We start from the raw sequence: 26484 nt of genomic DNA on the forward strand, positions 1-26484 counted from the left end.
CCAACTTAGGTACTAGTTGTTCTACCTGAATGAAATGTTTGTCTTGAAGGTAAGTGAATGCATCTCTAGCTTCCAGTTAGTAGCAATCTTGTAACGTTCCAAAATGTAGAATTTGGGCATCTTCTATAAATTGACCAAAATAGAGAAGACTGTGTCTTTCCAGTCTTTGAAACAAGCTATTGCCACACCCAGGTACAAAGTTTGTACGTCCCAGAGGTTGAAAATAAGCCCTTGTCATATCCTCCAATAAATGGGGACGTGTCTTGATCCTTAGGCCCGTAGTGATCCTCATAAATGGGTTTTGGACCTCTTAATGTCTTTGAGCATGCTAGCTGCCCAGGAGAGAAATTCCAACTGAAAAGTACTAGCCCCTTGTTTTGCTAGGACCCATTGTTTGCATGGGGTACCTTCCACTCTTGGTAATATTTTTCTAGCTTGGGTATTCCCATCCCCCCATTCCCCTGAGATAGCCTCCCATGCCACTCTGGATCTCTTCCTTCCCCAAATAAAACAAAATATCTTTTTGTGCCAACATTGAAATATTAAAGGAGGTAGTTCAACAGGGAGAACTTGGAATAAATATAAAAATTTAGGGAGAACCATCATTCTCGCTGTCTCCATCCTTCCTATCCCACCTCTCTAAATCTTGGTTCCAACTGAAGAGTGTCTACCAGTCTGCCCCTAGGTTGATAGCCAAATATTTAATAGAGCCAGAAACCCATCGAAAGGAAAAACATTTCCTAAGATTAGTCCCCTGCCCTTTGAAAAGGGGTATGTTCAAAATCTCTGTCTTAGTGAGGTTAACTCTGAATCCCAATAAGCTTCCCTATTGTATAAAAGGATGCCGCCACTTTTGTAGAGAAGGCCAGACGAATTTCATATTTAATATAAACAGTTTACTCATTTGTTTAGTGTACAAGCTGATTACCATCAATAGGGGTAGTCAGGAAGCATTTCTATACTCGGGTGGATGTGAAGCGACTGTTCACGCTATCCAAAAATACTAGGACTAGAGGGCATGAGTTGAAGCTACAGTGTGGTAAATTTAAAACGAATCGGAGAAAATTTTTCTTCACCCAACGTGTAATTAGACTCTGGAATTCGTTGCCGGAGAACGTGGTACGGGCGGTTAGCTTGACGGAGTTTAAAAAGGGGTTAGATAGATTCCTAAAGGACAAGTCCATAGACCGCTATTAAATGGACTTGGAAAAATTCCGCATTTTTAGGTATAACTTGTCTGGAATGTTTTTACGTTTGGGGAGCGTGCCAGGTGCCCTTGACCTGGATTGGCCACTGTCGGTGACAGGATGCTGGGCTAGATGGACCTTTGGTCTTTCCCAGTATGGCACTACTTATGTACTTATGTACTTATGTACACACACAAGCAATTTACAGCAAGCTTAAGGCAAATCAAAATGCTATACACAGACAAAGAAAAATTCAAAATGCTTACTACCTCTTTGTTCCCCTCTAGTTTTATACCGGGCCTCTGACTAATTCTCTCATACAACATTCCTGTGCAAGTCTCTGAATACCACAAACTGTTAATCATGTGCAGAACATCTGCTTTCTATTACCCCCCTACCTTTTAGCCCACAGACTTTCTGGAGCCTGCCTTTGGCTAATGTGTTGCCACATTCTTTTCATGCCTCAGGAGGATTAGTGTTAAAACAGCTTGTTGTAATCATGGAGCCTTCCACTCCGCATTTTTCATACTTTTATTCAACAAATCTTTCATACTTTTGTTCAACAAATCCTCCCTTTTGAGGCCTGGTATTCCAGGACTCAAACATCTGTTTTAGCTCCAGTCTGTATCCTTACCTCCCTTCTAAATTTCCTCCCCCCTTTGTTTGTGGCATTCAGTTTCTGCACGCTTTTTCAATATTTTTGGCTGACATATTAAAGTTCTATTTATTCTTGATTTCAGTTATCATTGTTATTTTAAAAGCATCCTGGCACATCTTTGCAAACATGCTAATACATGTTGCATTAAACAGATTCAATTGTACTAGGGTACAAAATTTATATTTCTTTTGAATACAGACAGTGAGTTTCATCAAAGGGAAGTACACTGTCATTCTTATGTTTCATATAAGAACAATTATAAGGATAATGCCCAATTGCATTAGTTAATGTGGCATTAAAAATTACACAAATTAAAAGCATAACATTCATTGAATCAGTTGTTACAACATTCTGCATGTAAGTGCACTTTATCGGGGGAATGTGTTCAGTTGTCATACTATTAATCAGACACCAACATGATGTCTGTGGGCACTTGTCCATAAGCAATATAAATAGTCTCATTTGTCCAATGAAGGTTTTCATCATCCCTTACATAGGTATTATTGGGATCACAGTCATGGTGCCCACTCAATTTTATCATTGTAGTCCCATACATCATAGCTGGCAAGGACAAGGATGATGTCAATCAGTGGGCACATATGATACAATCAGTCAAATTCAACATCTTGGCCACTGTAACAAGTCTATTCTCATATGTGTTCATTGTCCATTAACAAACAACAACAGTCCAATACCATCATGTTTAGGGACATGATGTTTGTTTATTCTTTGTCCATTTCAATATTATTAATTCGTCGAATATCTGCTAAATGTATCCAAGAAGTATGACCTTCCAGACGGGCAGCAGTCTGAGTAAGGGCCGTGATAGCAAAAGGTCCTACATACACAGGATCCTTCCATGTTTTATGTGTAAAGTTCTTTCGTAGTACTAGATCACCTACTTTAAAAGCACAAACATCATTAGTAGTCCCTGCCTGTGATGCTACATTTGTTCGGATCATATCACTTGTCAGGTTCAACATAGGTTGTAGCTTTTGCCAGTACTGAGCTGTGCTATCAGTACTTGCTGTCTGCATCGGGAAGAAATGACGTCCTGTCTGAATTTGGAATGGGGTCAATTTAGTACGCCCATTAGGTTGGGCCCTTATAACCATCAAAGCTAATGGTAACAAATCAAGCCAGGTATATGGTTTACCTGCTGTTTCCTTGTTTAAAGCCTTCAGTAATACTCTCAATTTAGTTTTTAAAATACCATTGTAGCGCTCCACCAAACCATTGGAGGTGGGGCGATACACTGATACTTTTCTGTGTGTTAAACCCATAATCGTTTCCATTTCTTTCAAAACACTGTTATTAAAATGTGTCCCGTTATCAGAAATTATTCTAGATGGACATCCATGCCTTGGCATAATATGAGTTATCAGGCATTGTACCACCTCATGTGCTGTCTCCCTTTTACATGGAAATGCTTCTATCCACCTTGAAAAAGCATCCACCCAAACTAACAAATATCTTTTTCCCTGCACTGGAACAATCATATCGGTGAAATCGATATACCATTCTTTTGCTGGGCCTTCTGGTATTGGAAGTGTCCCAGGTGATATTTTAGGACCTCGTTTAGGTATGTTAATATTGCATACCATGCAATTTTGCACAACCTGTTGAATCAGGTTATCAATTTTTAAAGTCCAAAATCTTTGCTCAAATTGTTGCCTCATTGTTTCCTTATTCCAATGCATGGTTGCATGCCACTCAGCCAATACCTTAATCGCCTGGCTCATTGGCATGCAAGGTAATCCTTCTTCTGCATTAAACCATTCACTTCCCAATTTTATACATCCTCTCTTCAACCATTTTTCACTTTCCTGTCCCTCTGGCTGCCACATTTCAATCTTATCTACATTCGTAAGTGGCCCTTCCTGTGTCTGTCTAGTATTATACAAAATCTTTTCACTTTGCTTAACCACCTCCGTTGCTGCTGCATCAGCCATTGCATTACCTAGTGCTTCAAAGGTTGGCTTTTCAGTGTGGGCCGGGGTCCACACAACTGCAGTTTTTCTACCTTCACGTTCCCTTCTTGCCAAAATTTCAAACAGCAATTTCCAATATGTGTAATGTTGTAAATGTTTACCCGCACTGGTTATCATCCCCCTACGCTGCCATTTTAATATATGATACTGTAGTGAACTTGCAACGTAACCACTATCAGTATATATAGTGACATTTTGAGTCATATCAGTGTGTTGTAAGGCTGTAATAACGGCTAAAAGTTCAGCATGCTGTGCAGTATGATCAGGAGGGGTTTTATATTGTACTTGCATTATCTTTCTTAGATTCTCATCTACCTGCACGCAGGCAAAGCCTGCAACAGTCCTTTCACAAGCTCCATCTGTAAACCATATTAATCCATCAGATAAGGGTTCAAAAGTAAGACAGTGAAATGTAGAGATTTCTATAGTATCGATCTCACCCTTTTGATCGACAGGAAAAAGCAGATCTATCTTATTTCTCTGTTCTTTAGTTAATGGTATTATTCTTATATCTTGTCCTAAAAGTACTGCTTGATATTTTCCAAATCTAGTGGCTGTCAATGCCGTCTGGCTAGGGCTCAACAGCGTTTTAATCGTGTGGTTGGTATGTATTACAATAGGAACAAAAGGCATTTGTGCTCTCCATTTACCTACTGCAGCCACTATAGCTGTCAGTAACTTTGGTATTTCTTTCATTCCCTTTTCCACATGATTAAAAGAGCCTGACAAAAAAGCTACTGGTGCATTTACTTCATTGTTTTGATTAATCATAGCTGCCCAACTGTTTCCCATGTCTTTTACCCACAAATGCACAGGTGATTGGATATCTATTACTGCTAAGGGTCCTGGAGATAATAAATCCCTCACAATCTTAGCCAATACCATCTTATCCTGTTCTTCCAATACAATTAGTGTATTCTTTGGTGTGGCTGCGGGCAGTTTCAAATGTTTATAAAGTCTCATTACTTTTTGTGTATAATTTGGTATCCATTGTCTGCAGTAATTTAACATTCCCAAAACAGCACGTAACTGGGTAACTGTTTGCGGTACCGGGGTTTCATTTAAAATAGATATAACTTCCGGTATAATGACCTTATGTTCTGCTGAAACATTTTGTCTTAAAAAGGTGACAGTAGACTGAGCTATAACACATTTTTCCTTATTACATTTATATCCTAACTCTCCTAATAACAAAAATAATTTTGTAGTCCAATCTAGGCATTCTGCTTCAGTCTCAGCAGACAGTAGAATATCATCTACATAGACAAACAATGACACCGTGTCAGGCAATTGACTCCTGAAATCCTTTAAATCCATCATTAGTTGTTTTGAGAATACCGATGGACTATCAGTAAAGCCTTGAGGCATCCTAGTCCACCTGTATGCCTCACTCTGTACTATAAATGACGTCAAATCCCTAGACTCTGGATGAAGAGGTATTGAAAAGAATGCATTAGACAAGTCAATAACAGTGTTATATGCATATATATATTCTGGGTATGCAAAAGAGTAGCAGGATTTGCACAAATCGGAAATTGATTTCTTGTAACCTCATTTAGCTCTCTTAAATCATGTACTATTCTTACATTGTTTTCCCCTTTCGGGACAGGAAACAATGGGGTATTATACGGGGATACTGAAGGTTCAATAATACCACATTTCAATAATTTACCAATGTGTTCCAGGGTTTTGGATACTAATTTAGGTCGTATGGGGTAAGGGTCTTGCTTCGGCCCCTTTGCCCCTTCTATTAATTCTATCTTATGGGGTTTTGCATTTATGGCTAGTCCATATGGTGAATCACTTGTACTCCAAATATGTTGTGGTAATTCTTCCATAACCCTTACTTTATTTTCATTATTCAACTGTTGGACCATAGTGAGCAAACTTGGTATTTCTTTATTTCCAAAATCTAAACACAATCCTAATTGAGACAATAAGTCTCTACCACACAAATTTACTGGGCAATCAGGTGCCACTAAAAAGGGTACCACAGCCTCCCTTGAACCGTGCGGTTGGCATTCCAAGCGCACCAGAGTCGGTTCCGTTAGCCTTTTTCTTTGTTCTATCCCCGTAAATCCCACTGTTGTTCTATACTGATTTGAAAGCTTAACTCCCTGCGGTTTTGCACATAACACAGAGGTACTCGCCCCTGTATCTATCAAAAATCTCACAGGAGTTCCATATTTGCCAATTGTCAATGTAATAAAGGGTTCCCTTGTGTCTAATCTGAAAATCATTCCCTCTTCCTGACACTGGTCTGCTTCCAGTCAATAGCATTGGTCTGGAGTATTCTGCCAAGTTGGAAAGGCATTTACAGTACCCTGTCTCTGTACTGCCGCTCCTGGTCCCTGTGATTGCGTCGCTGGCTGCTGTATTGCAGTCTGCGGGGCATTCGCAGGTATCCCTACTACTTGTGGCATTAATCCTTGCTGCGTCTGCATTTGTACTTGGGGCATTCCTGCATTCTGATAACATTCTGAGGCATAGTGACCAAATTGCTGACATCCCCAACATTGTACATGTGCCCTTCTATTAGGTGATAGACCTGATCCTTGCATCCCTCGACCTCTACCCCTGCCTCTAACCATGCCTCGTCCCCTTGGTTGGTACGGCCGGCTATATCCCGGTTGTACATAGTAAATGACCTGTGGAGGTGAGGCAGAGGGCATCACCATTGTTTCCTGTTTTTTATTTCTATCCTGTTCCTTGCTTTCCAAATCCTTTAACTGCATAGTCATTAACTTAGAGGTTAATTTTGCCTGTTCTTTCTGTGGGGTCTCTATCAGTTTACGATGCACATTACTAAAATGCATCAATGTCTCTCTTATTTCTGGCCATGGCTTTGAGGACAGGGCAATGACAGCGTCTAAATTTTTACGCATATTATCAGGCAGTGTGGACATAAATAGGTGTAAAAATACTGCTACATTATGATCCACATCTGCATCTTGCCCTGTTTGAGCCTTATACAAATTTATACATTTTGTCAAATGTGCCGAAAAATCAGTTTTAGGGTCCCATTTATTTGCCGTTATGGCTGAAAAATCAATCGGGGTTGGATACATCACATGCAGAGCTGCAGAAAGAGCAGCCTTAATATTCCCTACATATACATCCCCATCTGCAGTATGTGACGGCAGACGCCGATATCCACACTGCACTGCTAGTTGAGAAATACTAATACCTGATGCTGCACATAAAGCTTTAAAATCTCCAATAGTCAATTGAGTCCCTGCAGTTGCCTGTTCTATCCCATCTAACCACATACGAGCTCCTTTCACTATACTGGGAATTTTTGCAACTAAAGTTGTCACATCTACAGGGGTGTATGGTTTGTAATGTTGTATTCGATTGCCAGCTGCGTCTAAGCGCGTCATAACTGGCATGTGTAAAGCACTACTATCTAAAGCGCCGCAAATCTCCTGTTTACCTTCCTCTTCCAAATCACGTTTTATTTGGTGGAACCAATTATCCCAGAATTCCAATCCCTCTTTTACAAATGTTCCAGTCCCTATACCCGGGCAATTTTTGTTGACAACCTCTAATAATTCCTGAATGTCCTCATGTGTACTAGGACCATTTTCATCGCACGGCAAAGGGAGCCGTTTTACATCTAACAAGTGTCTAGTAGCCCCCCACCATTCCTCACCATATCTAGTATTATTCAGTCTCATAAGCTCTGCAGCCACATGCGTGCCTCGAAAAATTGGCCTGGGGGGCCCTGGGGTTAAAGATGTTGGCATAGTTTTTGTTCGCTTATGAGTTGGGGTTGACATGGTCATGGGAGGCTCAGAGTACATCCGCAGTCGTCCCTCAATTTCAAATTGAGTTGCCAGGTCATATTGTTCTGATGTAATTAGGGTTTTCAAATCAGGGTAAGTGCCTGATTCTGCACTATATTTTCCTTTTTCTTTCTGTCTCACCCGTTTTTTTTCCTTTTTCTGTTCCCTAGTCCCCACATCACTGTCCTCATTATCCCCTCCCTTTTCACTTTCTGAATCACTGGGGGGGTCATCAAGAGCCGAATACCCAGCGCATGGCACAGGGCGCTTTGACTTTGATTCCTTCATTTTATCAGTCGCCCTTATGGGGCACAACGTGTCCCTGCTAGATTCATACGACGGGGGATTATTTCTTTCTGCCTCTTTTTGTATCCTATCTACATCAGCATGAAACAGATCTGCTGCTAAAGAAAATAAATTCCAAATTGTAAGATGCTTTTCTAAGCTTTTCTTCTGCCTAGTTTTATTTTTATTTTCTTGTAAATAGCTCAGGAGAGATAATAATTTTGGACGATCAAACGATCCATCCTGAGACCAGCTCAAAACAGAATCTTTTGCATCATATTTGATCCATTTCTCATGTATCTTTTCAATCTGTTTTTTTTCTAATGGGAATAATTCTATGACATGCTGCAAAGGGGAGCATTTTTTTGAACTATCTAAATCTAAATACATAGCATATACAGGAGGCTTTTCTTTCTTATCTGCCCCTTTCCCTTTCATTTTATTCTGACTATTACAATTTCTCCTATAGAGCCACAACCTACAAAAATATACTAATGCACTTAAACAAAGAAAATATACAAAAAAGAAAACTACAAAGCTAAACAAATATACTACTAATGTCCACAATGTAAGCTTACTTACGCGTCTTCTTATTTCTCTTTAGCAAGCTCAGGAGTCGTAGCCTGTATGTCCAGTTCAGTAGTTTGATCAATCCCACTTCAGTGGTACACAGAAATCAGGCTTTAAACAACGCTTGCTCTCTCTCAGAATCCTGTAAAAAACTTCATTAACAACACACACTTAATTTGTCCTTCGTCTCGCCTTCTCTTTTCCGTATGCGGCCTACTCCTGGCTGGCTCGCCACTTTTGTATAAAAGGATGCCGCCACTTTTGTAGAGAAGGCCAGACGAATTTCATATTTAATATAAACAGTTTACTCATTTGTTTAGTGTACAAGCTGATTACCATCAATAGGGGTAGTCAGGAAGCATTTCTATACTCAAAGCATATCTACACACACAAGCAATTTACAGCAAGCTTAAGGCAAATCAAAATGCTATACACAGACAAAGAAAAATTCAAAATGCTTACTACCTCTTTGTTCCCCTCTAGTTTTATACCGGGCCTCTGACTAATTCTCTCATACAACATTCCTGTGCAAGTCTCTGAATACCACAAACTGTTAATCATGTGCAGAACATCTGCTTTCTATTACCCCCCTACCTTTTAGCCCACAGACTTTCTGGAGCCTGCCTTTGGCTAATGTGTTGCCACATTCTTTTCATGCCTCAGGAGGGTTAGTGTTAAAACAGCTTGTTGTAATCATGGAGCCTTCCACTCCGCATTTTTCATACTTTTATTCAACAAATCTTTCATACTTTTGTTCAACACTATTCTGCCGTTAGCTCCTGTAAAGCCATTTGGGCCTTTTCTTTACCTTGAATCAGTATCAAACAGGGGTGGACTGACCATTCGGGCAGTGCCCGAGGGCCCAGAGACTCCAGGGGGCCTGGAGGCTCTGCCTGGTTGCCCTTGCTCGCCACTGCCGCCATCGCACACTACAGCCGTCAGCTGCCCTGGTGGTCTAGTGGCCGCCACTGCAAACGCTGCAGTGCTGGTACAGAGCCCTGTGCTTACAACACTGACAGCGAGGCTTACCGGAACCCTGCCCTTGCGACACACTTGCTTCAGTGGGGGGAGGATCCTGCAGAGCCTCGCAGTCAGTATTGTAGCTCTGTACCGGCAGGCAGGTAGCTTTATTTTGTTTTCTTTTTAGAGCTCAGAAGCGCTGCAGTATGGAGCCAATTTGAAAAGGGGTGGTGGAGGTCAGAAAGACGGACCGCAGCAGCCAGAACCCCATGGGACTGACTAAGAAGGTTAGATTGAGAACAGGCCAGGGGACATCGTGTTTTGTGGAATGTAGTGGTATATTGGTCCAATGTTTTTCACAACCAAGCCTAGAAAAGGTGCCCCAACTCACCAGATGACCACCAGAGGGAATCGGGGATGACCTCCCCGTACTCCCCCAGTGGTCACCAACCCCCTCCCACCCTAAAAAAATTTTTAAAACAATTTTTCCTTGTCATCAGCAGCAGATGAATCCATTAACTGATGGGTTGTATCCGCCTACCAGCAGGTGGAGATAGAGAAAATACTGAAAAACCATAGTGCCTCTAGGACGGCTAGCCCCAACTCCTTCAGAATTTCTCTATCTCCCAGCAGGTGAGGACGTTGCTTGATCAAGCTCCTGGATGAAATCTGCCTGGGGTGGCTCCTGTGCTTGGCCAGTAGAGCCAGGGGTGTTGTGGCTGGTGGTGCCCACTTTAAAGGCACAAAGGTTCGCCCTTTCCCTGCCTTACCCATTCCCCCCGCCTCCCGGAGTACCTCCCTGCTGCCTGCCTCCAACTTTCCTCAAAGCATAAAAAAAAAAATGTGCGCTTTTATTGCGTGGCTATTCTGAGGCTTTTTCCAGAGATTGCAGCTTGACTGGAGCTCGTTGACTCGGTCTTTTGAGGTGAGAATGGTGCCCAGCTCCTCCTGGGAGGTCCCGTGGACGCCGTTCCGATCAGGTTGTTGTGCAAAACCGCCATTTTCTTGATTTATTTACGGCCTGTTGGGCGATGGCTGCTGAAGGAGTTAAGCGATGCTTCCATTATGGTAAACGCAGATCTGCAGCGGGGCTGTGTAAAACATGCTCCTTAGACACTCGAAGTATTCCAAGCATGCCGAGCGATGTTTCTTCCCGCTTGATGGAGCTGGCTGCGGGCGCCATCTTGGAAACTCCGCATGTCTCGACTCTCGCTGTTGCGGAGGAGTCTGAGGCTAGGGGGACGCCTCTTCGTGAGGCTACAAGAGGAGCTCCTATGTCCGTTTTCCCTAATTCAGGGCCGGATAATCAGGGTGGGATTTTCTGTCCTGAATATGTGCTGTTTTTGCATAAGGCTTTCATGATGAAAAGAGCTCTGTCGCAGGTGTCTGACACTGCGTTGCTTCCTGGTTTTCCCCCGGGAGGTGATGCCCCGGGGATGTCTACAGATGTTCTTTCCTCCCCCGAGCGTTGGAAACACGCTAAATATAGACGGATGAATTCCCCGTTGCAAAGTGGCGCATATCCTTCCCCCCCCCCACCCCCGTTTTCGGAGTGTGGGGAGTCTGAGGGATCTAGCAGGCCCTCAGGGACGGATGATCCAGAGGAGGGTTCCTGTATGCCACTGGATCTGGATGATCCCCATGCGGTTCGGATTTTCCACCGCGATGAGTTTCCAGCTCTCATTACTGACACCTTGCAAGCCCTTTCGATTGATGATCCTGCTAAAGGATGGCGAGTACTAAGAAGCCTGCTCGGGCCTTTCCTCTACATGACTCCATCCAAGAGCTTATTTCTGCTCAATGGTCTGACCCCAATGGGCCCTTAAAGTGGCCTGGGCTATGGGGCAGCTTTACCCTCTGCGTGAGGAGCACTTGGCCCCTTTGGGGATGCCTAAAGTGGATGCGTTGGTCACTGCGGTGAAAAGACCACTCTCCCGGTGGAGGGAGGAGTTGCTTTGAGACGTGCAGGACCGGCTCCTGAAATCCGCGCTCAAACGGTCCTTTGAAATTGCGGGCCTTGCCTTAAGGGCGTCTGTTTGCAGTTCCTATAAAGCCCGGGCATGTCCTTCCTGGTTACAGCAGGTGGTGGAAAACCCAGCGGATGGTGCGGGTTGCCTCTCTGAGGTTGCCCCGCGGATGGAGTTGGCCCTGTCATTCTTGGCTGATGCCCTTTATGATCTGGTCAGAGCTTCGGCTAAACAGATGTCTGTGGTAGTTGCTGCCCGCCGCTTTCTATGGCTACGGCATTGGGCGGCTGACATGGCTTCTAAGCAAAGACTGGTGAGGTTACCCTTTCGGGGCCTCCTATTATTTTGAGAGGAATTGGAGAAGATTGTGAAAGACCTGGGTGACTCTAAGCCCCAGCGGTTACCCGAGGATAGACCACGGCCTTCTTCCCGGGGTGCTATGCTTCCCTCCTCTTCCAGACCTCGCTTCAGTGAAGCTCGTAGGTATCGCCCGGGGCACTCTTCTGGGTTTACTCAACGTTCCCGTTTTCAGCAGAGGAACTCCTTTCGCTCGGACATGCGTTCCGCAGAGGCCAGTTCTAGTCCAGGAGTTCAAGGGCGTTCGCCACAATGATGGGACACCGGTCCACTCCTCACTGCCTGCAGCAGGAGGACGTCTTTCCCTCTTTCTAGAGAGATGGACCAAGATTACCTCAGATCGGTGGGTCCTGGACCTGATCAGAGAAGGTTACTGACTGGAATTTGGTGCCCCGGTGAGAGACGTGTATGTGGAGTCCCGATGCGGCACTGCCTTAAAGCGGGCGGCGGTAGAGGAGACCTTACAAGTCTTGCTGCATCTAGGAGTGATGGTCGCAGTGCCTCCCGCCGAACGCGGCTGCGGCCGCTATTCCATTTATTTTGTCATGCCTCAAAAAGGTGGGTCTTTCAGACCGATCCTCGACTTGAGAAAGGTCAACGAGGCGTTAAGAGTGCAACACTTCCACATGGAAACCCTGCACTCCGTCATTGCGGCGGGTCAGCCAGGAGAGTTTCTCACGTCTCTGGACCTAAAATAAGCTTATTTGCACATTCCTATTTGGCCTCCACACCAGCGGTTCCTCCGCTTTGTGGTGTTGGGAAAACATTTCCAGTTTCGGGCCTTGCCTTTCAGCCTAGCCACAGCTCCCTGTACCTTCTCCAAGGTAATGGTGGTCGTAGCTGCTTGCCTCAGGTGAGAGGGTATCAGGGTATACCCCTACCTCGACGACTGGCTCATCCTATCGGATTCTGCAGCTGAGAGTCGTATGGCCACGGCCAGAGTGGTTTCTGTCCTGCAGGCGCTAGGCTGGGTGGTCAATAAACCCAAAAGTCACCTGACCCCCTCTCAGTCTCTCGAGGGTTTGGGGGTCCGGTTCGATACGGCTTCGGGGCTGGGCTTCCTCCCCGATCAAAGGCGGTGCAAGCTTCAGAATCAGGTCCATCTGTTCCTGCGGATGCATCGCCCGTGAGCTTGGGACTTTGTCCACCTGCTGGGGTCGATGACGGCCACTTTGGAGGTGGTTCCTTGGGCAAGAGCGCATATGAGGCCTTTGCAGATTGCCCTGCTTCAACAATGGTCTCCAATTTTCCAGGAATATCAACGCAGACTAAAGTGGCTCCCTGTGGCCCGGCTCAGTATGGAGTGGTGGCTCTCTGACAGCAAGCTGCACCAAGAAATGTCGCTTGCGCTTCCTTCATGGTGCCCAGTGATAACAGATGCCAGCCTGTTGGGCTGGGGAGCGCATTGTCAAGGACGCTATGCTCAGGGTCTGTGGACAACCGCAGAAGCGGGATGGTCCATCAGTTGCTTGTAACTGAGAGCGATAGTCCAGGCTCTTCTGGCATTTCAAAAGACTCTGAAGGGACTTGCTGTTCGGGTTCTGTCGGACAACACGACAGCGGTGGCCTACATCAATCGCCAGGGCGGGACTCAGTGCAGAGCCCTGGCTGCGGAGGCCGCTCAGATTTGCCTCTGGGCCAAGCTAAACCTGCAACTTCTGTCAGCAGCTCATATATCAGGTCAGAGCAATGTGCAAGCCGATTTTCTCAGCAGGCACCAAGTTGACCCGGTGGAATGGAAAAAGGCAAAAGAAGTTTTTCTTCAGATTTGTGCCAAATGGGGATCTCCCGCAATGGATCTCATGGCGTCAAGTGCAAATGCCAAAGTACCTCGCTTTTTCAGCAGAAGGAGAGATCCTCACTAGGAGGGGTTGGATGCTGTAGCTCAACCCTGGCCCTCAGAGCACCTATATTTATTTTATTTTTATTTTAGTTACATTTGTACCCCGTGCTTTCCCACTCATGGCAGGCTCAATGCGGCTTACAGGTACTTATTTGTACCTAGGGCAATGGAGGGTTAAGTGACTTGCCCAGAGTCACAAGGAGCTGTGCCTGAAGTGGGAATCAAACTCAGTTCCTCAGTTCCCCAGGACCAGAGTCCACCACCCTAACCACTAGGCCACTCCTTCTTGTTCCCTCCTTGGCCCTTGATAGGGAGAGTCCTACTGCGGATTCGACAGCACCGAGGTCTGGTGATTCTTATCGCTCCAGATTGGCCAAGGCGTTCGTGGTATGCGGATCTCCGCCGGATGCTGGTGGTGGCTCCACTTCAATTGCCTCTGGTACCGAACCTGTATTATCGAAACGAAAGATGGACGTCCATCTTGTTTCGATAATACGGGTTTCCACGCCCCTTCACGGGGACGTCCCGCGAGGACGTCCTCAGAAAAACTTGGGCGTCCCTTTCGATTATGCCCCTCTTTGTGTCATCAGCAAATTTTATTACCTCACTAGTTACTCCCATCTCTAGATAATTTTATACATATGTTAAAAAGCAGCGGTCCCAGCACAGACCCCTTGGTAACCCCACTCTCTTCCCTTCTCCACTGAGAATACTGACCGTTTAACCCTACTCTCTGATTTCTATATTTTAACCAGTTTTTAATCCAAAATAGAACACTACCTCCTATCCCATGACTTTCCAATTTCCTCTGGAGTCTTTCATGAGGTACTTTGTCAGATACCTTTTGAAAATCCAGATACACAATATCGACCGGCTCACCTTTATCCACATATTTGCTCACCCCTTCAAAGAAATGTAATAGATTGGGGAGGCAAGATTTCCCTTCACTAAATCAATGTTGGCTTTGTTTCATTAATCCATGCTTTTGAATATGCTCTGTAATTATGTTCTTTATAATAGTCTCTATCATTTTGGTCTTCACTGATGTCAGGCTCACTGGTCTGTAATTTTCCGGATCTCCTCTGGAACATTTTTTTAAAATTTCATTACATTGGCCACCTTCCAATCTTCCAGTACTATGCTTGAGTTTAAAGATAAATTACATATTACTAACAATAGTTCTGCAAGTTCATTTTTAAATTCTATCAGTACTCGAATATAAACTCTTAGTGCAACATACTTAGATCCTGGGGAACTGGGTTCGATTCCCACTGCAGCTCCTTGTGACTCTGGGCAAGACACGTAACCCTCCATTGCCCCAGGTACAAATAAGTACCTGTATATACTATGTAAACCACTTTGAATGTAGTTGCAAGAACCACAGAAAGGCAGTATGTAAGTCCTATTCCCTCCCCTCTTTTTGTTCTAATTAGAATAATTGACTATAAATGTTGAGCTAAGGGTGAGTGGGAGCTGGGTAGGGGTTGGGAATAAGGACTGAACTAGGCCCTGCTGTGCCTTCTAGAGTCTGTCTGTTAATGCTGTGGCAGAAAATTCAAGTTTTACAACTATGGGTTAAAGGGTATGGAGACTAGTTAATAAAGTTTGCTTCTTCTTTTTTTTTTTTTTAAATATTTTTATTAGGATTTTTAACAAACATAATTTCACATTTATGAATGATAATACACAATTTGGAAATAATAAATTGTAAACAAGCATATCATTTTTGAGTATCAGAACAAATATCGACCACAAGAGTAAGAAATCTATCCAAGATGTAAGATTAATCATATAATCTAAAAGAAATAGTTATACATTAGAAATTTATATTAACGAAGCATCACGTCCCGAGTGATTCACTCCAAGGCTGTTAAACAGTGAACATATGGGTTTAAACCTCTATATTAACCTCCTCCCTACTAGTTAGAAATTCCGCTAGTTGTTTGGGGGTCAAACATTGGAACTGTTTAGATTGAAATACAATTCTGCATACACAAGGGAATTTCAATAGGAAACTAGCTCCTATTGCCATAGTTCTTGTACGCAAAGCCAGAAAGGCCTTACACCTCTTCTGAGTCTCTCTTGATAGGTCTGGATATATCCTTATTTTTGACCCCAAGAAAACTGAATCCAAGTGTCTTAATGAAAGTCTCAATACTACATCCCGGTCTATTTCTAAAGCAAATGAGACTATTAATGTAGCTCTTTTCGTTATAATCTCTAACGATGATTCCAAAAAGGTAGTCAAATTCATCGCTGCACCACCAGGAAATTTTCCTGACTCCACTCTAGGATCAGTTGGCAAATAAAACGCTCTAGTAATTGGTGGTAGTGAATTATCTGACATACCCAATATTTCCACAAGGTATTTTTTTACCATTTGTACTGGAGTAATAAGAGGCGAACTAGGAAAATTTATTAGCCTCAAATTGAGTCTCTTAGACTGATTTTCCAGATATTCCAGCCTTCGTAGAGTAAAATTCTTATCCTTAATCAATGTTTGACCCACAAGTTCCAATTTTTGAGTTTGTTCAGTAAGAGATTTTACTTCCGCGGCTTGATGTTCAGTCTTTTGCAATTGGGCTAATGCAGTTTCTGATAGTCTTAATAATTTCAGCATTTTTAGTTACCACAGATTGTAGGGAGGAATGTGCAGTAAAGGTTAAGTCCCATAGTGACTCTAACATCACTACGGCTGGTTTTTCCATTTTCTTCAATGTCAGCTCAGGAAGGGGTGCTTTAGCAGCATTTTCCAGGAAACTCACTGTCTGTGCATGCAGTACAGGAGCCGATGTCAACTCTGGAGCTCCCAAGCTGTTGTCCCTCTGATCTCCCCTTGTCTCCAGCAGGCTCCCTCCCTGCAAGCTCTGCTCTCCTCTTTGAGCCTGAGCTACAGGGCTCGTCTGAATACATTCACTTCCCGGTTGTGGAGGGACCGCATGTTCAACGGGGCTAAGGGAAGTCCCATCCACATTGTCGGCTAGCGTCACAGCGCCAGCCTCAGCTACCGGAGTAGAAATCTTCCCGGGGCCCAGCGCAACTGCAAAATCTTCCATTTTGGCCTGCTGGAGTTGACTTGTCCCGTCTGGGAGAGAGGGAATCTCCCTGACTTTGCCTCTCCTTTTCCCCATATCGGGTTCAGGTGAGTATCAACTTCGTGGCGTTTTCAGGGAAGAGTGAGGCGTGTCTGGTAACGCTTCTCATACCGTCGCCATCTTGGATCTTTTTTTTTTCTTTTTAATTCTGTGTTTATCAATAACATACAATTCCTCTTATAAACCTAATCTTTAATTTACCAAGCACAATCACGTCACTTACCCAGAGAAATGTCCTCTTTCAGAACGTCTCAGAAAGAAAGTTAATTGGGACCTTTCTTCTATATAGTTTGGATTGTAAGGAAACTGCTTCAAGCAAACCCTTTGAAGCTAACCCAAGTAATCAGATTGCCTTTAGTAACCTTTGCAAATATTTTACTTAATTCATCTGAAAAGTAGAAATGATTCCCTGGTCCAGCGGTTGTATTTTGGAGGTGATGTTTTTGGGAAGACAGCTTACCTTGATTTTTCCATTTTTGCTGGTAAGTGTTTCCACTGAAGAACGCGCAGGACAGTTGTCGAGAAGGAGGACTGTCTTTGGCTCAAGTTTAAGCTGCCTCGTATGAGCCCAAACAGATGGCACAAAATACTCATGATACCATTCTTGAGTGCTGCTGTTGCTTTTGAATACTTGCGATTTTGACTTCCCAATGCAGAGTAGTTTGTGTGCGTGAACCCATTTTGTTCATACAAAAAAGCAGTGTTACATGATCCTTAATCTCCTTGAAGCCCTCTGCCTTTTGTTCATCAGTTTTGCAGGCAAGTGTTTTGTCTGAGAGCGTTCGGTAACAGAACCCCGTTTCATCTGCATTATAGATTAGCTCTGGAGATTATCCATATTCATTTATTAAGGTGCGTAGTTTATCTGCACGGTCATTAGCAGGAGCAGTGCCAGCTGGATGAATTTCACCTGATATGGCAACTTGCCAAATCCCGTGACGATGTTTTAAACACCATAACCATCTATATTGCTTGCTTTGAAATACTTTGAAATTCCTTGCTCACTGTCAAGGTTTTGTTTCAGAGACTCTGCCTTATGACGTATAATGGCCTTAGAAATTGGCATTCCTTCTGCCCTTTCCTGTGTGAATCATGTGAACACAGCCTTATCCAAATCATTGTCTGTGCTGAGTTTTAATCTCTCTTCCTTTGCAAACCCTCACTCTCGTCGAAATCCAAGATGGATTCCCTTAGCTTGGACTCTTTCGTGATCCAGCCATGAAGAGTTGCTTCTCTAACACCAAGCTTAGAAAACACATTTGCCTGAGTAGGGCCCATCTTTAGCATATCCAGTGCATTTAGTTTTTCTTTGGTTGTCCATTTTTTTTTGTTTACTTTTAGAAGGCATTTCTTGCTGGTCACGTGACACCATGAGACGGGGCAGACGCTAAAAAGCAGAACTCCGTGCGCGTCTCCCTTTACGCGGCGAAAAATCAGCAAAATAATGAAAGAATCGGGAGAGATTGGATGTACTAGCAGAGGAGGTGGTTAACCCCGCGAATAACCAGGCAGATATAGCAAAAGAGGTGAAATGACGACCAAAACGGTACGGAAAGAAAGGGAGAAGATAAGGCCACCTGAAAACAAAATGGCTGACCCACGTACACTGTGAGAAACAACGGTCGGATCGGCATGGGTGGCTGAAATAACAGCAGAAGTGACAGCGGCGGTAGAAGCAGCACTAGACAAAAAATTGCAACAAATCTATGACTGGGCAGAAGAGGCACACGAACGAATAGATAATATTTGTTTGGAGCTGGATGCGGGCCTGCAGCGTACCTCAGACCTAGAGGACAGTACGGCGACATTGAAAGAATCGCATACGAAATTGCAGCAGAAGGTGGTGGAGTTAGAAGCGAAAGTGGACGATCTGGAGAACCGCAGTAGAAGGAATAATCTGCGTTTGGTGGGACTACCAGAGACACTTTTGGATAAAGACCTACCATCATTCTTAGAAGAGTGAATTCTGTGTGCGCTGCAGCTGGGAGACAGACTACAACACTTTTGTGTGGAGAGAGCACATCGGATCGGACCGATCAAACCTTCGATGAATCGGCCGAGAGTGGTCATCTTTAAAAGCTTAAATTTTCGACATAAACAGCAAATTTTGACAGATATGAAAAGGTCGCCAACTTGCTTATCAGGGACAAAATATTTTGTGCTTCCAGGATTATTCGCAACATGTGCAACGGCTACAGAAAACTTTCTCGCCGGTCTGTACAGAACTCTTCAAGAAAAAGATTCGTTTTGCACTTTTATGCCTTGCGAAATTAAAGATAATGGCTGACGGTACAACCAGACATTTTGAACAGGCAGCTGAAGCGAAGGCATATATACAACAAATGAACTCAGAGGTAACCTCAGCAGACAGATAACTGAGATTACAGATCAGGTGGAAGGACTGGCTGGGGGAAAATACATTGAATATTGGACACAAAGAAGAGGCGGTGTGATAGTGCTCGTGGAGGGGAGACCGTGATGGGATAGCTATATGGTGGAAGAAAATCCAACTTCAGGTTTATTTACAAAGACTTATAATAGATGAAAGACATTTTGGCAATGCATAGCAAAGGGAATGGGTCGGAAGGGTTGGTTACGAAATACACAGGGAGGGATCAAGTCAGGGGCGATTCTGATACTTAGATTAAATGGGGGGGAGGCGTGGGCGACAAAAGGTGACTTGTTCTAACAGGGGAAGAGGAGAGAACAGGGAGACAGATGGGGTATGGGCGAAAGGTAGGGAGGGGGAGGGAAGGGGGGAGGGTGATGATGGGGAAACAACACAGAGTATGGATGTGGGAATGGTGAATGGATGATGGAAGGAAGAATGAGAGGGAGCATGAAAAGTATGCAAGACAATATGGGAATAAGAAGGCGGGAGATAATTGGAAAGATGAGGATGTTGGGTCTGGGACAACATGCTTGCTTAATGATAATGAATATGCAGCAGAGAATAAGACCGCAGGAGATAATACTGTAATGGGACTGAAAATATATTCATGGAATGTGGGCGGTATATCCTCACCCATTAAAAGTAAGAAAATACTGCACAATTTAAAAAAGAAAGGAGCCTCGATAGCTATGCTGCAGAAGACGCACCTATCCTCTGCAGAACATAAGAAACTGCAAACTTGGTGGGTGGGTAATATGATAGAGGCCCCAGCGGTGGGAAAAAAGGCAGGGGTAGTGATCTTATTTCATAAATCTCTTCAGGTAGAAAAATAGCAACTATATGTGGATACTGAAGGGAGATATATAATAGCCTGAGTATGGATAAATGGTATCTCCCTGCTCCTGGGTAATATATATGCCCCATAAACAATTCTATAGGAATATTATAAGTAAGCTACAGGCGATCCAACACACAGAGATGATCATAGGAGGAGATTTTAATATAGTGACGGACCCAGTCCTAGATAGATCACATTACAAGAATGGAAAGGCCCCGGACGCTACCAAAGGTATACCGCTGCTGTGTGAAGTGTTGGGATTGGTTGATGTGTGGCGGGTGTTAAATCCTGAAGTTTCGCCCTTTCCGAGGACGCTACCAAAACCCTTACCCACACCCTTATCACTTCTCGCCTAGACTACTGCATCTTGCTTCTCGCTGGTCTCCCGCTCAGCCATCTATCTCCCCTTCAATCTGTCCAAAACTCTGCTGCATGTCTTATATTCCGCCAGAGTCGCTATACTCACATTAGCCCTCTCCTCAAGTCGCTTCACTGGCTCCCTATCCGCTTCCACATACGGTTCAAACTTCTCCTTTTGACCTACAAGTGCATCCACTCCGCGGCTGCTCAGTATCTCTCCGCTCTCATCTCTCCCTACACTCCTCCCTGTGAACTCCGTTCGCTAGGTAAATGTCTCCTGTCGTCCCCCTTCTCCCCCACTGCTAACTCCCGGCTCCGTTCCTTCTATCTCGCTGCTCCCTATGCCTGGAATAGACTCCCTGAGCCGGTACATCAGGCTCAGTCTCTGGCTGTAATCAAGTCTAGGCTTAAAGCCCACCTCTTTGGTACTGCTTTCGACTCCTAACCATGACTCTCTTACTCAATACCCCCACCACTGCAATTTCCCCACCCCTAGCTGTCTGTTCGTCTGTCCAATTTAGATTGTAAGCTCTGTTGAGCAGGGACTGTCTTTTCATGTTCATTTCTACAGCGCTGCGTAAATCTAGTAGCGCTATAGAAATGTTTAATAGTAGTAGTAGTAGTAGTAAGTTAGAGATTGCACACATTACTCACGTGCACATAGCACTCAATCCCGAATAGATTATATATTGATGGATGAGGGAAGTTTGGCAAGGATCCAAACAACGGGCATAGATCCGACCATAATTTCAGATCATGCAGCGGTGTATATAGAGTTGACAGAGCAAAAAGGGCGGAACATCCAAAGAAGGTGAACTCTGGTCCTGGGGAACTGAGGAACTGAGTTTGATTCCCACTTCAGGCACAACTCCTTGTGACTCTGGGCAAGTCACTTAACCCTCCATTGCCCCAGGTACAAACAAGTACCTGTATATGTAAGCCGCATTGAGCCTGCCATGAGTGGGAAAGCACGGGGTACAAATGTAACAAAACAAAAAAAAGGTGGAGATTTGCCCTGGAACTATATTATGACCAAGCATTCTTAGTATTTTTAATGGATAAATGAATGGAATAAGGCCCATAATGGGATACATAGTTCCGATGCAATCTTTTATTGGGAAGCGGCAAAAGCAGTATTGAGGGGGGAGATAATTGCGTACTGCAGTCAAAAAAAGAAAAGAAGAGATAAAGATATAATTAGGCTGAGGAAACAACTGACATATCTGCGGAGAATATATGATTGTACCACCACAAAACAAACTCGAGAACAGCTGTTGGCCATGCAAGCAGCGATTAACGAATTGCTCCACCAAAGAGCAATTAAATTGGCCGCTTATTATAGATATCAACTTTTTAGATATGGGGATAAGCAGGATAGACTTTGAGCCAGAATGGTGAGACAAAAAACAGGTATGCAAAAAGTATTATCACTGCAACATGCATCGGGAAATCTAGTGCACACTGATGAAGAGATTCAACAGATTTTTCAGGAATACTATAGGAAACTGTATGAGATGGACTCAGTGGAAGAGCTGGACCCCGAGATGTATCTTAGTAATTTAGAGCTACCTTAAGTTATAAGAGCAGCAAAGCAGGAGATTGAATAAGTGTATAGACCCGGAGGAAATCAGAAGGGAAATAAAGAGAACTGCATTGAATAAAGCACCGGGCCCGGACGGATACCGGACAAAAGTTTATAAACTATTGGAGGTAGACATAGTACAGCCACTGGCGGACCTTTTTAATACTTCTGTGGAAGCTGGTGAGTTACCAACATCGCTCAGATTAGCAGACATAATTGTATTTCTCAAGCAGGAAAAAGATCCGACTAAACCAGAGTCGTACAAACCTACATCGCTAATAAATTGAGGCAAAATTACTTGCAGGGATTATGGCACAGAGGTTATCAGGAATACTACCTGAGCTAATAGCAAAGCCTTAGGTGGGTTTCATCCTGGGGAGACAAATAGTCAAAAATATTCGGATGATATTGGCATCATTAGAGTGGGTACGCAACAAGCAAAAAGGTACTCTGCTAATAAGCTTTGATGCTGAAAAAGCATTTGATAGGGTAAGATGGGACTTTATGTTCCACACATTACACACATATGGGTTTGGAGGATTTTTTTCAAAAGGCGATACACACACTGTACAATGGACCAATGGCAAGGGTATTGGCCAATGGCACTCAAGCACAGGCATTCCCAATAAGTAGGGGCACAAGACAGGGATGCCCATTATCCCCTTTATTATTTGCGTTGACATTGGATCCCTTGATACGTGAGATTGTGGGAAATCCGGAGATTATAGGGATACGGATGGGAAGGTGGGAATTTAAGATATTAGCATTTGCTGATGATCTACTGGTCCACCTAGATAACCCATATAAATCCCTTCCGGTATTATTGGAAAGCTTTGCAGAGTACGGAGTGTTCTCGGGGTTTAAACTAAATACTCAAAAGTCAGAGGGGCTACCCAGTAATCCTACGTTACGAGAGAGATGGATAGGGGAATTCCCCTTGAGGTAGGCAGAAGAGGAATTTACATATTTGGGAGTAAAGCTGACAGCGGATATGAGAACATTGTATAAGAGGAACATAGAAAGACTCCTGCAAGATACGAAGCAGCAGCTACTACAGTGGCAGCACCTGCCATTGTCTCTGAGTGGGAGAATTGGTCTGTACAATATGATAATTTTTCCCAGATGGTTATATGTTGTGCGACAATTACCCCTACATATTATGCAAAAAGATCTAAAACAACTTAGGTCAATGCTATCGCGTTTTTGCTGGGGTGGCAAAAAAACTAAGATAAAGTTAGAGAGATTATATGGAGGATGGAGAATGGGAGGGTTGGGATTAGCTAATATAAGATGGTATAATTGGACTTGTCTGTTAAGACATGTGGCGGACTGGGTGTTGGGTACAGAGGAGTTCACACCTTTTGATTTCTTGCTCCATGTAACATTTAAACAAACACCTCAGAAGTGGTGAAAACATACTCTACTGCAGGTTATGAGACGCACATGGCATTACTTAATACTCATATTGAAAAAGAACCCCTTGTGCACGGATATGTTACCATTGATTGGAAATTCAGATTTTGGGCCAGGAATGGCAAGAGGGAGGGTGATAGGATGGGTGCAAAGGGGAATAGTATATATATAGCAGATATGTTTCTGGAGTCAGGGGAGAGAAGAACTAGAGAGTCTGGAAAATATAGTGGGGAGGGATAATGTGGACTGGTACTCATAATGTCAGATCTATGAATATGTAAATCAAATTAAAAGGGCTAAATGCTCTATTGGAATATACAAGATGCTGGAACAATTTTTTCGACCAACGGAGAATGTACAAACCACAGTATTGGCGCTATATAGAGCAGTAAGCCTGGTTAATCCATATAGAAGATATAAGGACAAAGGGCGGAAGTAAACGGAAGAGCGTGGGGTTGAAATACGGGAGGGAGATATAATACAATCATTACGAGAGGTACACGCACATATGCATAGCGCAAGACATAGAGAGCTGCAATATAGAATTGTTACTAGAGCATACTTCTTGCCCAAACAGGCATATTATGCTGGACGCCTAGAGGAGCCTAAATGCTACAAATGTGAAGCTCTGGATGTGACATTGTTGCACATGTTGTGGACATGTCCATATATCAGAGACTTCTGGAGTAAGATTCTAAGATATTGTGGGGCTTTGATAAGTAAGATATCCGATTAATGCCAAAGGATGTAATACTGGGATTGGTGAGGGACAGCAGATTATATAGCAGGGGAGAACGCACATTAATATATAAAGATACAATTATAGGAAAGCAGTGTATAATGCAGCACTGGAAACAAGAAGCTGTGCCCAACATCTGGCATTGGAGGAACGCCTTTCATGCTTTGCTGATGGTGGAGGCACAAGATGCTAGATATGCAGTTCAAAGAGAGAAAAAATTTTGGGCAATTTGGGAGTCGTATATCCAGTCACTACCGGGGCGAGCTCGTAGTTTGGTTTTGAACTCCATTTCGATATAAGTGATAAAGAAGCAGAAGGAGAGATTTCTTTGTGTGGGTTAAAAGGGGGGGATGGATGGGAGGAGAATGGAGGGGGGGTGGAGGTGGGGACAGACCAACTTGCATGTTCGGCAGAGGCGGGCTATAAGAGACAGGCTAACCACTGCTGATACTATATATGTGGTAGGGTGACATGGGGGGGAAGAGGAGATAAGGGAGGAAGGCTGGTGTTTAGGTTCTTCTGGTTGATCTTTGGGATGAGTTTAGGGGGAATAATAGGATGGGGGGGAGGAGCAGGGGGTACGGGGAGAAAATGTATAAAATACAGTTACCATAGTATGTATGATGACAGTATGTATTTATGATGTCACATTTCTTTCTGTTTGTTTGGAGAATGGTATATGTAATCGTGTTATCATTAATAAAGAAAGATTTAAACATAGAAGACATTTCTTTGTGCAGTGCTTTAGTATATTCTGCACATGAACGGGAAGAGCTGATGGTTTATTGTTTGTTAATTGCCAGTTTAACTCAATAAGACCTGAAGAGGCTGAACGATAAGTTGAGGTCCACAAGCTGTTTGCATTGTAAATGGGTCCGCGTTCAATCGAAGCATGTTGAGGCACCAGTGCATTTCCAAAGATCTTATATAAAGGTTGACGTCGTATTTGAGTTGGTGACAAGTTCAGTCTAACTGGACCCTGTCTTTGAATCGTTTTCTTTCTTGTATCACGTGAACACATGTCATTTCATGGTGGAAGTTGAAATTGAACGTCATCCAAAGAATGCAAATCTCTTCAAGGAGTATATAAAGTCATAACATTGCTGGGGCCATCCCTTTTAGTATTTTAAAAACCAGCAACATTAATTTAAATAAAGCAGATAGTGTAAGGAATACAAAAATGGGGTGACTCAGTTTTTTTGAACTGCCTAGAAATATTTTGTGCAACACTGAACTGGAGGGAAAAGAAAAAATGAAGGACCCCAGAACAAGTAAGTGAATGTTTTGGAATTAAAGGGCTTTGCATTTTCAGATCACAGGAGATGGATCATCAACATCAAAGATGTGGGAACTTAAGCTTATATTAGAAAACAGATTTTATCAGGGCTCGCTGAATACCCTTATTTTCTCATCACAGGCTTCCCAGTTGTAACATCTGTGTTCTCACTGAACATTAAACAAGAGGAAGATCTCCCCTTCATGGATCATCCTGAATCAGAGACATCTGAACAGGTTCACTGTCCTGTAACAGGCAAGTTTTTTTTATTTTGTTTGTTGCTCATCTTTATAAAACTGCCTTATGGAGTCCAGATAAACACTTTCTGCCAGTGTTCCCAAGCCTGGTCCTGGAGGTACCCCAGCCAGTCAGGTTTTCAGGATATGCACAAATGAGAGAGATTTGCATGCAGTGGAGGCAGTGCGTGCAAATCTCTCTCATGAATATTCATTGTGGATTTCCTGAAAATCTGACTGACTAGGGGACAAATTACGTTTTGCCAAACCCCAGGAGAGGAATGGCAACAAGTGAGAAGCAAAAATAAAGAAATAATGGTAAATTAGTACTCTGGTAATTAAATTAAATCAAGACTTCCCACTCGCAGTCCTAAAACATAAACACCATCGGACACAAGGCTCAGATGTTAATAAAAATAGAAAAGCTGCTTATTAGACAATATTGGCAGTAGAGAATGACACAGGGGCGGGGATGGGGAAGAGAGCCTGTGAGGACGGAGACAAACTTTGTCCCCGTGTCACTTTCTGCCTTGAAGTGTTGTAATGAACTGGACTGTTATTTATGTTTGATAGCAGACGACAATATTTTTATTTTCTGGTAGCAAAATTTGCATGCAGGATCCTGTACATCCTGCTACCAGCACATCTTCTAAGAAGATATATTCTATTGCAGGAAGGACTGTGGAAGACAGGAGAACTTGAAATTGTTGATGACTTCTTATTCATCCGCAGATTTAAAAAATCATAACAGTGCTTCATAGGGCATATTTCTCCCCTCTAGGGCAGACAGAATGGGTTGTATTTTGTACCCCTGAACATTTTAACAGGGTGAATTAAGATTCCTTGGGGTAGCAGAAGTGAGCTATGGTTGGGGTTGGAAGGGTAGAAGGTGGTGGTGGTGGGGTTATTATAGTTGCTCATTGTTGTTATTGTTTTCTATTTGTGATTTT

General features: G+C 43.5%; 1 protein-coding gene across 1 annotated transcript in view; it reads left to right on the forward strand.

Moving 5' to 3' along the window:
- The window catches only part of LOC115466829 (oocyte zinc finger protein XlCOF22-like), an 82693-nt gene that overhangs the window by 51205 nt on the left and 5004 nt on the right, over positions 1 to 26484 (forward strand). Inside the window, exon 5 of the mRNA XM_030198375.1 lies at positions 25440 to 25553. Coding sequence (XP_030054235.1) covers positions 25440 to 25553 — 114 coding nt within the window. The remainder of the gene's footprint in view (positions 1 to 25439; positions 25554 to 26484) is intronic.

This window comes from Microcaecilia unicolor, chromosome 3 (genome assembly GCF_901765095.1).
Source record: "Microcaecilia unicolor chromosome 3, aMicUni1.1, whole genome shotgun sequence".
Taxonomy (NCBI): Eukaryota; Metazoa; Chordata; class Amphibia; order Gymnophiona; family Siphonopidae; genus Microcaecilia; species Microcaecilia unicolor.